Genomic DNA, 12,839 nt, shown 5'->3' with positions numbered 1-12,839 from the left:
AAAACATCCTAGAATTAACTGATTTCTTAGCTGGTTTGCATTCTTTGATTTTACTTCTTTTTATAAAGAAAAACACAGGTGTTGTTTTGGGTTTATGTTACAATCAGTTTATTATGACCTGTAAGTACTTGGAGAGTAGAGAAAACCAGTGGGGTTTCATTCCTGAACTTGTCAAAAGAAATGCAGAGTTGCCCTTCACTTGTGCTTTACCCTCTGGGAGTTGCCTTCAAGGGAATCCTTTCCCTGCAGCACTCAGACTGCTCTCACATTGATTTTCTGGGTAATTTTAGGGGAATGATCACAGAAGTACAGAATTTATTATTCCCCTACTGGTTTTGGTTGGTTTAGCTGGAACAAGCAAGGCTTCATTAGCACTTTGATCACTTTATACAGATATTTGTCAGGCACTTAGTGCAGGACAGAAACAGTTATGTGGCTTTTCAACAATATGTGATGGTGCTGCTTCTGTAGGGTTGTGGTTTGCCTAAAACCCATTGCACTGAAAGAGCTCCCAGTCAGGAATTGCAGCTCCTGTCCAGTTATTCTGATCAGCTGTTTCTTTTCTAAATCTGCAACTTAATAACAGTAATTGCACAGAGAGAGCATTTCCTAGTGAAGTACTAAGCTAATACTAAAGCTTGTGATTCCAGGAATGCCATTCTCCTGCTCTCTTGTAAATCTTTAGAATTCCAGCTTAAAAGTAAGATTTTGTGTGCAGTTGCTTACTGCAGCTTCTTTGTAGGGGGATACCAGATATTCTTGAAACTTTCAAAACTTCTTCTTCTCTAAGAGTCCAAAAGAACGACTTCTTTGGAAATGGTTCTGTATGTTTGAAGCTCAGTCATCTGCAGCTTGTTCTGAATTCTAATTTCACTACGGGCACACGTTTTGCACAGCACAGAAGATGTCACTTAATGGTTTAGTACAGAGAATCTTACAGCCCAAAGGATGCCACTGTTATTGTCAGGACACAGCCTGTGAACACTTTTTGTTCCTAACACCCATTTCTCACAAGCCCACCCAGAGCTGAAGGCAGTCCTGTCCTCTGGTGTTACCTTGGGCAAATTCTGTTTCTCTTAACATTGCTGGAATCAGGGGATGACAGAATTTCAACCATTAGTTCTTCAAAAAGCAAATCTTTATATTTTAGTTCCTGAGGTTTTTCTAGTCTAATCCATGTGTGCTCCTCTGAATTTTTCTGGGATGAAAGTAAGTTATGAACAATTCACACAAAATTAGTTTCAGATAATATTTTAACTGTACATGAAAGGCATTTTTCGGCATTTAGAACTGAGCTCCATATTAGCCACTGTGAAGAAAATTAACTCTACCCCAGCCCAAATCAGCACGCATTTCAGTGCTACTGAAAAAGCTACTTGAAGCAGTATTAAAGTGTCTTTCTAGGTAACAAGTGTATCATAGAATCCCAGAATTTTTAGGGTTGGAAGGGGCCTGTGGAGGTCACCCAGTCAACCCCCCTGCCCAGGCAGGTGACACAGGAGCGTGTCCAGGTAGCTTTGGAATGTCCCAGAGACTCCATAGCCTCCCCGGGCATCTGCTCCAGGGCTCTGCCCCCTCCAGGAAAACAAATTCTTCCTCTTGTTGGGATGAAATATTTTTGTGTTTTAGTTTAGGAAAACTGCTCCTTGTCCTGCTGCTGGGCACCACCCTCTGACACCCTCTGGAGGTATTTGTATAAAGAAGCACTGGAGACTGTGCCTAAGCACAGCAGCAGTGTGCTTTCCTAAATTCATCCAGAGCTGTGTGTGACACAGGCTTTCAGTGCTGGGACCCTAGCTTCCAGCTGATTCAACACTCCTGAGCTTTCCACACAGCACTCCCACATGCAGGATATCCCTGATCCTGCCTCTGCTGCTTACTGGGATGCTTTTCTGAGCAGATTTTTTCTCCTGCCATTAAAATGGTGAAGAATGAGACTTTTTTTCTCTTCATTTTAGTGAGATCAACTGGCCTGCAGAAAAATTCTGTGCAGAATTAAGTGTCAGGAGCAGGGGCAAGGGAAATGGCAGCTGTAGCTGGACCTCTCCCTGCTGGTGGCAGTGAACAGTTACAGTGCTCAAGGCTTCTCATGGAAATTGTGGTGGTGGCCACAAAATACTTTGGTAACAAATGGTTGTATATTGATAAGATATAAAACCTATAACACAGGTTAATCCCTCTACAAAACAAAGTGTGCACAGTGCTGTTTCCCTCTTTAAAGCTAAGGGAATGTTATCAAACTTTCTAAACCTGTTTTCAACTGAAGTCAGGAGGAAGATTAGCTCAGACAGCTTCAAAGGAATGCAGAGAGTTAAGAGAAGCACAGTCCCGTATGGCATTTCTAAACTTCTTCCAGTTTAGAAGAATTTACCTTGTACTGGAAGAGTATTCCAGTAATAGGTCTGTGAAGGGAAAAAAGAGAAGTAGGATGTGCCCAGCTGAAGAAACTTGTCTGGCATTAAGAACAGACAGAAGGAATCTGACTGATGAATTAAATGGATTTAAATTTATAGAAGTTTGCCTACCCTTTAAAAAGGTGACCATTCAGGTTTCCTTGTGAGAGGAACCATTAGGAATTTGTGTAACTCCTGCTATTTACTGTCCCAAAGCAGTGATGTGGTTTGGGTTTTAGAACTGTTGTGACAAAGCTAATCATCTCCCTGACAACAGAATCAAGGCCACAGATGAGAGGACAATCCCCCCCAGGTCATGACAGATAAAGCACTATGGACTCAGGTGTGATGGCACAGCACTGCCTGCTCGGTTCTGTCAATGATGACATAAGGCTCCTGGCTGTCAGTCTCTTGGGAATTGCAGTGCTCCAGCTTCCCTTCCCTGCCTCCAGCAGAGTCACCTGCAGGCTGCACCAGGCTCCTCCTGCTCCCGTGTGAGGGCGGCACATCAATGCTTTTGGGGGGGATGTAAGTGAGGTTGGGGGGCTCTCTGATATGCCTGAAGCACTCAGAAGCTGGGTGTCCCTTAGCAGGATCCATGAACAGTCTCTGGCTGCCAGAAGCAGCTGTGGAATCCTCTGTGTGCCCAGCAGTACAGCACAGAGCTGAAGGTGGCTCAGGGTGTGACGACGCTCTCTTGTGCAGCTCAGCATCAGTCAGGTATGTATGTTTTATTTGGGAGTGATTCAATTCTTTAATGTGCCTGTCACTTCCTTCTGCATAGGCCACTGCCTCAGGCTGGCCACTTTCCTCTACTGGATACATAAGTTCTTCCTGAGCATCCTTCATTTGTAGTTCTGTGAAGGTTAAAGACATCTTGCAAACGTCCTCTTCCCTGGGGACGCAGCAGTTTTGCACAGAGGAAAAGTCCCTGTAGGGCAGAGACTTCAGCTCAAAGGGTTCATCACCAGGGGCTGGGTCTATGCAATTTATGGCATCATTAATTTCTGCTTCAATTGATCCTTCTGGGACTCCTGGAGCTTCAAACTCCAAGGTGGTTTTGCTGTCACAGGAGCTGTCAGCAAACATGGCAAAGGCTGGGGGGCCGCTGGGTCCCGGGGACAGAGGCGCAGGCCCCAGGGCTCGTGCAGCCAACTCTGCAGCCCCTGCCAAGGCACACTCCTCACTCAGCCTGGCTCTTGGCTCCTTTTCCAAAGCCTTTGGAGAGAGACTCTCACTGAAGATTGGTGTTTGTGCTATGACTATGTCACTGTATTTGATCAGGAAGTCCTCGCTGTCTGAGCCCTTGCCCGGGAGATGCGCCTGGAGGCTGCCAGGGGACGCAGCAGCTGCTGACTGAGCCACGTCCCCTTTGATCCTTGCATTCCCAGCAGCTTCAAAGGATGCAGCACAGGTAGCTGAACGCTTCTGCTGGGGGACAAGGTACAAAGGTGTCTCACTGCTCCCTTCATTTCCCAGGCTTTCAGTGTCTCCTCTCTGGGGTGTCTGATGTTCCTCATCCTCCTCTCCTCGATGCCGATGTGTCTGTGTGCCCTGCTGCAGGCTCTTCTCCAAATTGCCATGTGTTTCTTCATTTGTCATCTCAAGGATGGCTTCACACTCGATTCTTGCCAGGAATATCTCAAATGCAGTCTGCTTTGTCTCCTCATTGTTTCTCTTTTTGACAAGTGAAAACTCTGTTGGTGTAGTTGCAACATAACCTATTTTCTCCAGGACTGCTTTCACAATGTCCTCTGGCAGCACTGGCTGGATGTAGTAGACAAAATTCCCAGTGAAGGTCTGGAACAGAACACAACATGGAAAAGCTGGTGAACACTGGGGGAAGGGGTGCAGGGAGATGTGAAACCGCTGATTTCCTAAAGATCAAAAATACTTCAAAACTTGCTTACAGCTTTAAAAAAAGCCGTGTTCTACAAGTCTGAGTTTTGAATTGCAGTGAGTGAGGCTTTTCTAACAGCACTGTTTTGGCAGCCTCTCGAGCATTGTAGCTTTTCTACAGCACATCAGTTCCAGTGAAGCTGTGCCAGTTTAAAACTGCTGGGGTCTTGGCTAAGAGTACCAGTATTCAAGAAAAGGAAAAGAATAAGGAAATAATTTTAGTCAAACTAGAGAAACTCAGAAATAAACCTTTTTGTGTTCTACTGAACCTAAGCTTTTGAAGCAAACAGAGATTATAGAATGAATCACTGAGGTCTTTTCCTAAAGAAAAAGACATGATGCACTCACTGTGAATCCCATTTCCGAACTGCAACATTTTCTTTTTCCATGGTTCATGCTGTGAACTTTACTACCCTTGAATTAAACTGCCATTTTTTAAAAGCAGCTTTCTTAAGAGAGACTATTCTAACAGAAATATTGTCCAAACACCTCTCATTGCACAAGCTGTCTCCAAAACACCAATAAAATGTTGCTGCTGTGCAACAACTTAAAAACTGTTCAAAGTTTGCTTGGTTTTAGAGCTACCCCAGGCACAAGGCCTAGTTTGTAACATGGAAGTGGTTTTTGGTTTTGTCTGAAACCAAACAGTGGTTTCAGTGACAGAAGAGACTATTCTGAGCTGGGCATGACCAACTCCTGGCAAGTCAGAACAGAACAGAGGTGGGAATGCAAAGTCAGGATTTCCAGGAGTGGAGTACCTTGTTTTCAGGCTGCCCAGCTTGGGCCAGACCAAGGCTGACCCCTGAGCATTGGTGCCACAAGCAGGAGGCTCAGGAGAACAAAACTAACCCCCAGAATAGCCACAATATAATTCTCAAATAAATCTGTTAACAGTGCCCTGCACTCCTCACCTTCTGTTCCTTCTCGAGGTGGGGCAGCTGCAGGCACTGCAGGGACATCAGAGCAGGTGAGAGGCAGGACATGGGAAATACTATTCCATGTATTTCAGTAGCTTTTAATCAAATCTGTACATGCACAAGGTACTGGTTGTTCTCCAACTTGTGCCTTGCAATAGAATTATTTCAGGCCTGCAGCAGGCTGTCTTACACTTTGGGTTGCCCACAGTGGTCTTCAAAGTTTAATTTTAATGCAGCCTAGGATTCTTGTGTTAGGAAAAGCTGAACCCACTAAGTGTAGACCTGGCTATCTTATGTTTTGCCCTGTTTTAGGGAGATGAATGAGAAGAACAGGAATTTACAACTGCTGGAAAATCCACAGGTGAGACCTAAGTGCAGGAAGAATCAAAGAAATGGCTTTTTTTTCCTCACCAGCACTTGTTGTCAAAGCAAGGGCAATAAGTCAGCATTTGGGTATTTGGGGAGTCTGTTTAAATTTGGGATGTGTGAAGACAACTGTGGCTGTGTCTCCTGGGCAATGAGACGTTCTCAGTGTGCTGGGGAAGTGGGGTAACCGTGACCACCCTGCTGCAAAAACCAGCAGCATTTCCTCTTTCCAAGGGGCTGTCCCTGCCCACTCCACCAGCTACAGGTTCTGAGCTGGGCTCAGGGACCAGAGAGGCACTGGCTCCCCTGGCCTTTGGCACCAGGCCACTGCAGATGGCCACGGCTGAAAACATCCCTGCTTATAGGCAGATTCTGGTCAGAGCTTAGTGTGATGAAAGGCAAAGCCTTTCAGAGTAGCTTTTACCTTCCCTGCTGTCTCACCACAACGAGGAGCTCCGCTCCCAGCTCCCGGAGCTGCTCAGCACTCAGGGCCTCAGCAAGGACAAGGCCTGCGAAGGCCAATGAACACCTCAGAGCAGCCCTGCACCGCGCTGGGCACCCTGCCCCGAGCTGGATGTGTCCCTGGCCCCGCTCCCTGTCCCAGGCTGGATGTGTCCCTGGCCCCGCTCCCTGTCCCAGGCTGGATGTGTCCCTGGCCCCGCTCCCTGTCCCAGGCTGGATGTGTCCCTGGCCCCGCTCCCTGTCCCAGGCTGGATGTGTCCCTGACGCCGCTCCCTGTCCCAGGCTGGATGTGCCCCTGGCCCCGCTCCCACCTCGCGGTGCCGCTGCCAAGCCCTGGCCCGGGGAAGCGGCCCTGTAGCCCCGGGCGGGCGGCAGTGCCGTACCTTGAGGGAGCGGATCTCCCGGCGCCAGGGGCACAGCAGGAGGTTGACGCAGAGCAGCTCCAGCAGCTCCAGCGCCTTGAGCAGGTCGCGCAGGGCGCGGCCGCCCTGCGCCCGCCGGCAGCGCTCGGCCACGCCGCGCACGTCCAGGGCCCCGCGGCGCCCTGGGCCCAGCAGCCGCCGCGCCCGGGCCTTGAGCGCAGGGTCGGCACAGGCCGCGGGCTGTCCCTGCGCCGCGCGGGCCGCCAGTGCCGACACGTACTCCCGCAGCAGCGCCGGCTCCGCCATGGCGCCAGACCCGCCCCGCGCGCCCGCTCCGCGCCACCATTGGCCGGCACCGCCCGCGCGCCGGGCAGCCATTGGTGCTCCCGCCTGTCAGTCAGGCCGGGGGCGGAACCCCGCGAACCGAAAGTGAAAGTGGGAGGAGGGGGAGGGTGAGGGCTGCGCGCGGGGCGGGGCCGGGCCGGGCCGGGCCGGGCCGGGTTTGGCCGGGCCGGGTTTGGCTTGTCTTGTCGCGACAGGGGCGTTGAGGGGAGGGCGGAGCGTGGGAATGTCCCGGGCCGTCGGTGGCTCCGCGGCGCACAGCGGCAATTCTCACACCGCAGGGCGCTGTTTCTGTACTTTAACTTGGTTTGCGCGAAGCAAGAAGCTGCTGGTAACTCACCAAAAGCTCCCCAGTCATCAAAGTTTACGCTATTTGTACATTTTATCAGAGGTATCAGCAGCCATTGGTCACAAATGTATAACTCCTGTGTTGATTAGTCCTCAGACCCCTCTTTGCTGGTTATGTCTCTAGCTGGCAGAGGTTTGTGCCCTGCCGTGGGGTTAAATGAGCTCTGTGCCTGTGACAAGTGCCCTGCACTTGGGTTAAATGGAGCTTGGATCCAGCAGCTGGAAAACACACCTGTGTTCCAGGTGCTTTTCTAACCTTGATTTTTGGAATCTGAATTTTCAAGTCACCACCTGTGGCCACCATGATGTTGTGCACCTGTGTGACTTCACAAATTGGGAAATGTTCTCAGATATGATGATTATTATTTTAATTCACAGAAGTCTATAGTCATAATTTCACATAGAAATTATTTCTGTAGTTTAAGGAGGGGAATAATTTGTCAAACTGTACCAAGACCAGTTAGATCAGTTGGATGTAGTTTCCATTCAGGAAATATATCTTTACTCACCTTGCTGTGCTAAAAAATGATCTGTTTGAATGTTTCTGGGATGATTGGCGTATTATTTCCTGGCTTTTCATCTTTTCCCTTGGTGATACGTTGCCATTTTCAGTGTGCTGACTTCAGTAATTTGACTCTGCCCTTCTTGAGCTTGGACACTGGCTTGTCCCCCAGAGCAGGAGGGACCTGACTGCTCCAGTGCTTATTCCTGTGGCCTCTGACAAAGGTAAAATCCAAATGTAAGTGACTGAAGCACAGAGTTGCTTCCTCAGCAGTTGCTCAGTTGTGGCTGGTCCCAGAGACGTAAAATAAAAAAGCACAGAAGCCAACCCAGACACTTGTGTGTTCTTTACTAAAAGTTCTGTATAAGATCAGTATACTAAAAATTGAAGCAGAAGAGATGACTACAGAAATACAGGGTTGTTATCAGGTAGCAAGAAACAGCATGTCCAGGTTTCTTTCTGATTTTACCCATGTAATAAAACAAAGGCCTGTGTTAAGCCTGGGTTTTAGCACTGGTATTTGAATTATGCAAGGGTTTAGAATAATTGCAGGAGATTAATTTCTCAAGAGCGACATCACTCTGCCAACGTTGCTGAGATTTATCCAAGAGCTGCAATATTTTCAAGAAATGAAAGCATGTTCTTACTGAGTCATTACGAGGAATTTCAACACTTGCAGTAGCAGCACTGGAAGCTGTTGGAGCAGCTTCAGAGCTGCAAACTCTCTGTAGTGTTTCACAGCTAATTTTTTCCTTTCTAGTGCTGTCTGTTTGGATTTATAAGCTTCGCCCACCCCCAAGCTGTTCTGGATATCACTCAGTTAAAAAGATTAACAAGAGCAGAAAATGCTAAACCACTCCTGCAAGTGATGGTGGTAAGATATCACAGAAGGAAGTGCATTCTGCCTTCAATTCAGTTTGGTTTTTAATTATATATGTTTGTAATGAATCACAAAACCCAAGTATTCAGTGGTAATTCACAAAAATGCTACAGTGTGGATGTGGATGTTTTGGTTGGCTCCCATATCCATGTGACAGCAGCTGGGATGATTTGGATTATCCTGTGATAACAGGATGACAGAATTTTGTGGAGTGGTCCACACCACCAGAGGGAGCAGGCAGAGGTGTGTAAGAAATGCTGCCAAACCCAGAGCACAGTGTCAGGGACACTTCACTGTTACTGAAGGAAGAAAGAAAGACTTGGATTCATTTTTACAATTTTACCAATGCATTGCTAACATTAGGTAAAATGTAAATCTCCCATTCTCATCAGAAGTCTACTTAAAGTCAGCTCGTTTTGTAAACCACAGATACAGAGTTGGTGGAAGGGCAGGAAATCCCTGTTAAAAAGGTTAAAAGTCAAACCAAAGGGTTTCCCACCGTGCAGAGAAACTGAGCATCAGTAACGGGGTAGGGACTTGTCTGCCATATGTGAAAAGCACTCTGTGCCTGTCTGCAGAAGAGCCTGCAGCTTGGTCATGTTACTTGGAAGAGCCTCACTTTCAGGGGAAAAAAAAATCCCATTTCCCTTCTAATAGGGGTTCATTGGATTCCCCCAGCCCCCCCCAGCAGCAGCCCGAGGTCCCAGAGCCTGGCCCTGCTGTTCCAGGGCAGGAACAGCTCTGCAGGAGCCACAGGCAGAGCCAGCCCTGAAAGACAATCCCATTCTGCACAGACCACCCTGTGCCTCCCTCTCTGCTCACTCCCCTGCCAATAAACCTGACTGGGGCACTTCTGTGCATCTCTGCCCCCTCAGAGCTGGGGTAGAGGGCTGTTTCTCTCATTGCAGGGTGCTCTGCATACCACAAAACTGTTTAAAGGAATACTTTATGGAGAGGAGCAGTTCTCTCTGTTAAAAACACAAATGTGAAATAGAGCCTTACCTTCTAGCAATGCCTGCCAGCAGTTCTGCAATGGAAAATGGTGAGTTTTTGTTCTTTTGAGTATAATATACTGAGAGTACTGAAAATCTTGCTGAACTGCAAAAGAATTGTCTCATTTTAGCAAAATACATATTTACTGTCATCTTCTTAGCAAAAAATGCATGCTTACCTTATAGCTCATCATGTGCATAATTCTCAGTAATGGTATAATTTATATAGCAGTAAGAATCATATAATTACTTCCCATCTAAGTATTAATTATAATTGTGTCAATCTTTGGAGTGTTGAATTATGATTACAGTTGAAAATTATTCAGTATTTACAGAAAATCCAAGTGCAATTTTAATAATTTGGATGCTGCTTCCTTTTAAACACCATTATATATTTACTATACTCAGCTTTACATATCCTTTAGTGGGGATAGAAAATGAAGTCAGTTTTCTCTGTGTAAAAAAACTTTTTTTTTTTAAATTTTATTTTAGTGAAAATGCCTCTAAGAAATTTCCTGGAGCTGAGCCTGTGATAACTCTGCTCCCCTGCCACAGGTCCTTGGCTCCTGTCCCGGTCCCAGAGGGAGCCCAGGCTTGTGGATGCCCCAAGGGCTGGCTGGAGCTCCATCCCTGCTGTTGATGTGCTGGCAGTCATTTCTGCTTCCTGCTAGCACCCAGACTCACCCAGGGGCTTTCCATTATACACAGAACTTAAAAATTACTTAAAAATGTAGAGTGCAAGTGTTTCCTGCAACAACACGTTTCAAAACAACACAGCAAAGAAGTTTTCCAGGGGAAAGTCCCAAGGAAAACACAGGTTTGAGCTCTCCTTGCTCTCTTGTGGGTTGTGTGTCCTCAGCCAGATACACAGAAGCTTTCAGATGAGGACTAGGACTATTTCAGATGAGGATTGAGACTAGTTCAGATGAGGAATGGGGCTTTCCAGGCAGAAGTGAACAACAGGATCCCAACTTTGTTTCATTTCAGGCAACATTTTTTTGCTGGGCCATACAAAGGAAGTGGGGGAAGTAGATCTTCCTGTCCCACACGTGGATTTCCCCAGCTCGAGGTGAGCAGACAGAAGCTCTGGGGATGCGCTGTCTTTCAAACGCGGATCCAGCCCTGGGAGCTGTGCCCAGGCGGTGCCTGGCCAGCGGCTCCCGGGAGGGGAAAAGGAGCAAGGGGTGCCCATGAGGGGCAGGGTCCCCGCTGCCCTGCCCGCCCCAGAGCCAGTGCCCGCTCTGGGAGCCCCTCGGTGCCACACTCGGTCTCTGGCCGGGCTGGTGCAGGGGAGGCTCCGTGGGAGCAGCGAGTGCAGCCCCGGCCGGCGCTGGGGACAAGGTGCTGCTGTGCCCTGGCCCTGCTGTGCCTGAGCTGAGCACCCACTGCCCTGCCTTCCCTTGACTGCAGCAAGGCCCGTGAAGGACGCGCAGCTCCAGCGCACACAGCTGTGCTGCAGCTCCTGCCGGTAGAGCCAGCTGCACTGTGGGCACCCACTGCCACCTCTCCACCATTTGTGGATGGTTTCGTTTGAGGAAGGCTTGCAACAGGCTTTGCAATGACCTGGAAAGCCTTCTACCAAAGGAATAATGTGAATATTAAAATATTATTATTATTTTCTTTTGCTTCTACATGGTACTGATAATATTTTTTTTTTGCCAGTGCTTTGCCTACTGAAACACACAAAGAGTTTTTTAAAAATGCTTTGTTGTCAATACACTGAATGAGCTGTACTAGTGACACCTACAATGACAACAAAAGCCTCTTCTTTTTCCTCCTGTTCTAAAACATGCAAAGTATCATAAAATCAACAAGTAGGCTTGACTCGATAACACTTATCTTCATTATGAGTGGCTGATTTCAATGGGTTCTGCAATGCTTCAGAAAGGTCAGATGCACTGCTTGTCTCTGCTGCTCTTTTATGCTGTGTGATGCCATGGAACACTTTGAAGCACAAACAGGGAAATTTAGGTAAACTTGCAAAATTCACTGTAAAAAGAAAAATCCCATAGTTTAGAAGATATAAATTTGGTAAAACTTCCAGAGGTTTTATTCTTCCATTGGTCTGAGTTCTTCAGAAGAATTGAAGGCAAGAGCCACTGTCATTGCCATGACCTGGGGTCTGCTGGCCAGCGGGACAGGTTCCATGTTCCTGCCGGAGCAGGCTGTGCTCACACGCCGCTGTCCCGCACAGTGGAGCAGCCTCCGCACTGCGAGATCACCGCGAGGGCCGGGCTGGGCTGCTGCAAGTCCTGCAGCCTCACTGCAGCATGTGCAGCCCGGCCTGCAGTCCCACAGGCTGCTTCCTCTTCCTGCCTGATACAGATATTTCTGGGTATTTAATTTCTTTGGCAAGGGTCCGTAAGGGAATATGGGGGGGGATCATCTGTGGGAATATATATTTGTGTTGCTCCGGGCCCCACACATTCGTCGTAGCTGAAAGAAAAAAAGAAATATTCATTAAATTCCCGGGAAAAAAATGCCACAGTACATTACTTCAGCATAACAGAGGCAAGTAAAGTGAGAAGAAAACGAGTGTCTGGTGTTTTGTTCCTCAGCCCACATCCTTGCTGACCCTGCCATGTCAGAACTCAGGAATATAGCACTTAAAACCAGAGATAATCCCAGAGGGGCACAGTCACCGTAAGTGCAAAGCAGCCAGGGCTCATTCCTGCTCTCACCTGCCTGTAAGAGCCGCGTTAGAAAAACCTGGGGGAAAGGAAGCGGTGTTGCTGTTTCAGTTGTGAAATGAGGCACGGAGAGCTCGTGATGGACTCCATAGCAGATGCCACTCTGTGCTGTCCTGACTGCAGCCTCTGGAGCTCAGCCAGCAGCCCTGGGTGGGCAGTCCGGGTGGGAGGTGAGTGCTGCCAGGGGCTGTGCTGGATAACCTGGAGAATGGGGCTGGTCACTCTGGGACTGGGCATGGTGCCCATCGTGTTCCTCCCAAAGCAGCTGGACTGGGGGGGTTTCCATGTGGAGCCAGCTCGGGGGCACCCAGGCTCTGTGGTTCTGTGTGTGCCACCAGGCTCAGCCAGGGAAACTGCTCCCTCCTCACTCTGCTCTGGGCTCCCTGGCTACAGGCAAGAGCCCTAAAGAGTCATAATATCATGATGTTAAATGCTAGACCTGCTTTGTGGCTGATGTTTAACCATTCCAACATCATTTTTACTCCAATCCTGAAGAAGGAAATGTTTCCTATTAAAAAAAAAAAACCAACAAACCCTTTCTCTACTGAGTTAACCTGAAAAATGTTTCTGCTGGAGCCAGACAAATTAAGAACCTATTTCCTCAGCCACACTAACTGCAGAGCAATTAAGGTCTGGGATATTTACTGAAAATTGGAATATTGAGCATGTGTCTTCTCAGCAGACTG

The 12,839-nt window shown here is 48.0% G+C and overlaps 2 protein-coding genes and 1 long non-coding RNA gene across 4 annotated transcripts in view; 1 reads left to right on the top strand and 2 right to left on the bottom strand.

The window, feature by feature from the left end:
- Nucleotides 1–1,536: 1,536 nt before the first annotated feature.
- On the bottom strand, nucleotides 1,537–6,705 carry LOC128813005 (uncharacterized). Its single transcript, XM_053987748.1, has 3 exons — nucleotides 6,421–6,705; nucleotides 5,204–5,239; nucleotides 1,537–4,193 (listed from the first exon to the last, which is right to left on the bottom strand). The coding sequence occupies exons 1-3, from the start codon at nucleotides 6,703–6,705 to the stop codon at nucleotides 2,733–2,735; spliced, it is 1,782 nt and encodes a 593-aa protein (XP_053843723.1). The 3' UTR covers nucleotides 1,537–2,732.
- Nucleotides 6,706–6,982: 277 nt separating this feature from the next.
- Nucleotides 6,983–10,043, top strand: LOC128812998 (uncharacterized). Its single transcript, XR_008438888.1, has 3 exons — nucleotides 6,983–7,815; nucleotides 9,380–9,513; nucleotides 9,956–10,043. It is a non-coding gene; the product is annotated as an uncharacterized LOC128812998 (long non-coding RNA).
- The window catches only part of BEAN1 (brain expressed associated with NEDD4 1), a 55,463-nt gene continuing 51,121 nt past the window's right edge, over nucleotides 8,498–12,839 (bottom strand). For both annotated transcript variants that reach the window (XR_008438885.1, XM_053987735.1), the window contains exon 5: nucleotides 8,498–11,899. Coding sequence is in view for 1 of the 2 variants with exons in the window: in XM_053987735.1 (XP_053843710.1) it covers nucleotides 11,803–11,899 (97 nt within the window). In the remaining variant the exon portion in view is untranslated. The remainder of the gene's footprint in view (nucleotides 11,900–12,839) is intronic.

The sequence above is a fragment of the Vidua macroura genome, chromosome 11 (assembly GCF_024509145.1).
Source record: "Vidua macroura isolate BioBank_ID:100142 chromosome 11, ASM2450914v1, whole genome shotgun sequence".
Classification (NCBI taxonomy): domain Eukaryota; kingdom Metazoa; phylum Chordata; class Aves; order Passeriformes; family Viduidae; genus Vidua; species Vidua macroura.
The sequence above is the reverse complement of the archived record's forward strand: the minus strand, read 5'-3'. Positions and strand labels throughout refer to the sequence as shown.

Coding starts and splice junctions, on each gene's coding strand:
- LOC128813005 (XM_053987748.1), bottom strand. CDS start 6,705: ATGGCGGAGCCGGCGCTGCTGCGGGAGTACGTGTCGGCACTGGCGGCC. Junction 5,240..6,420: donor GGGAGATCCGCTCCCTCAAG/GTACGGCACTGC, acceptor ATGTCCCTGCAG/TGCCTGCAGCTGCCCCACCT. Junction 4,194..5,203: donor ACCTCGAGAAGGAACAGAAG/GTGAGGAGTGCA, acceptor GTTCTGTTCCAG/ACCTTCACTGGGAATTTTGT.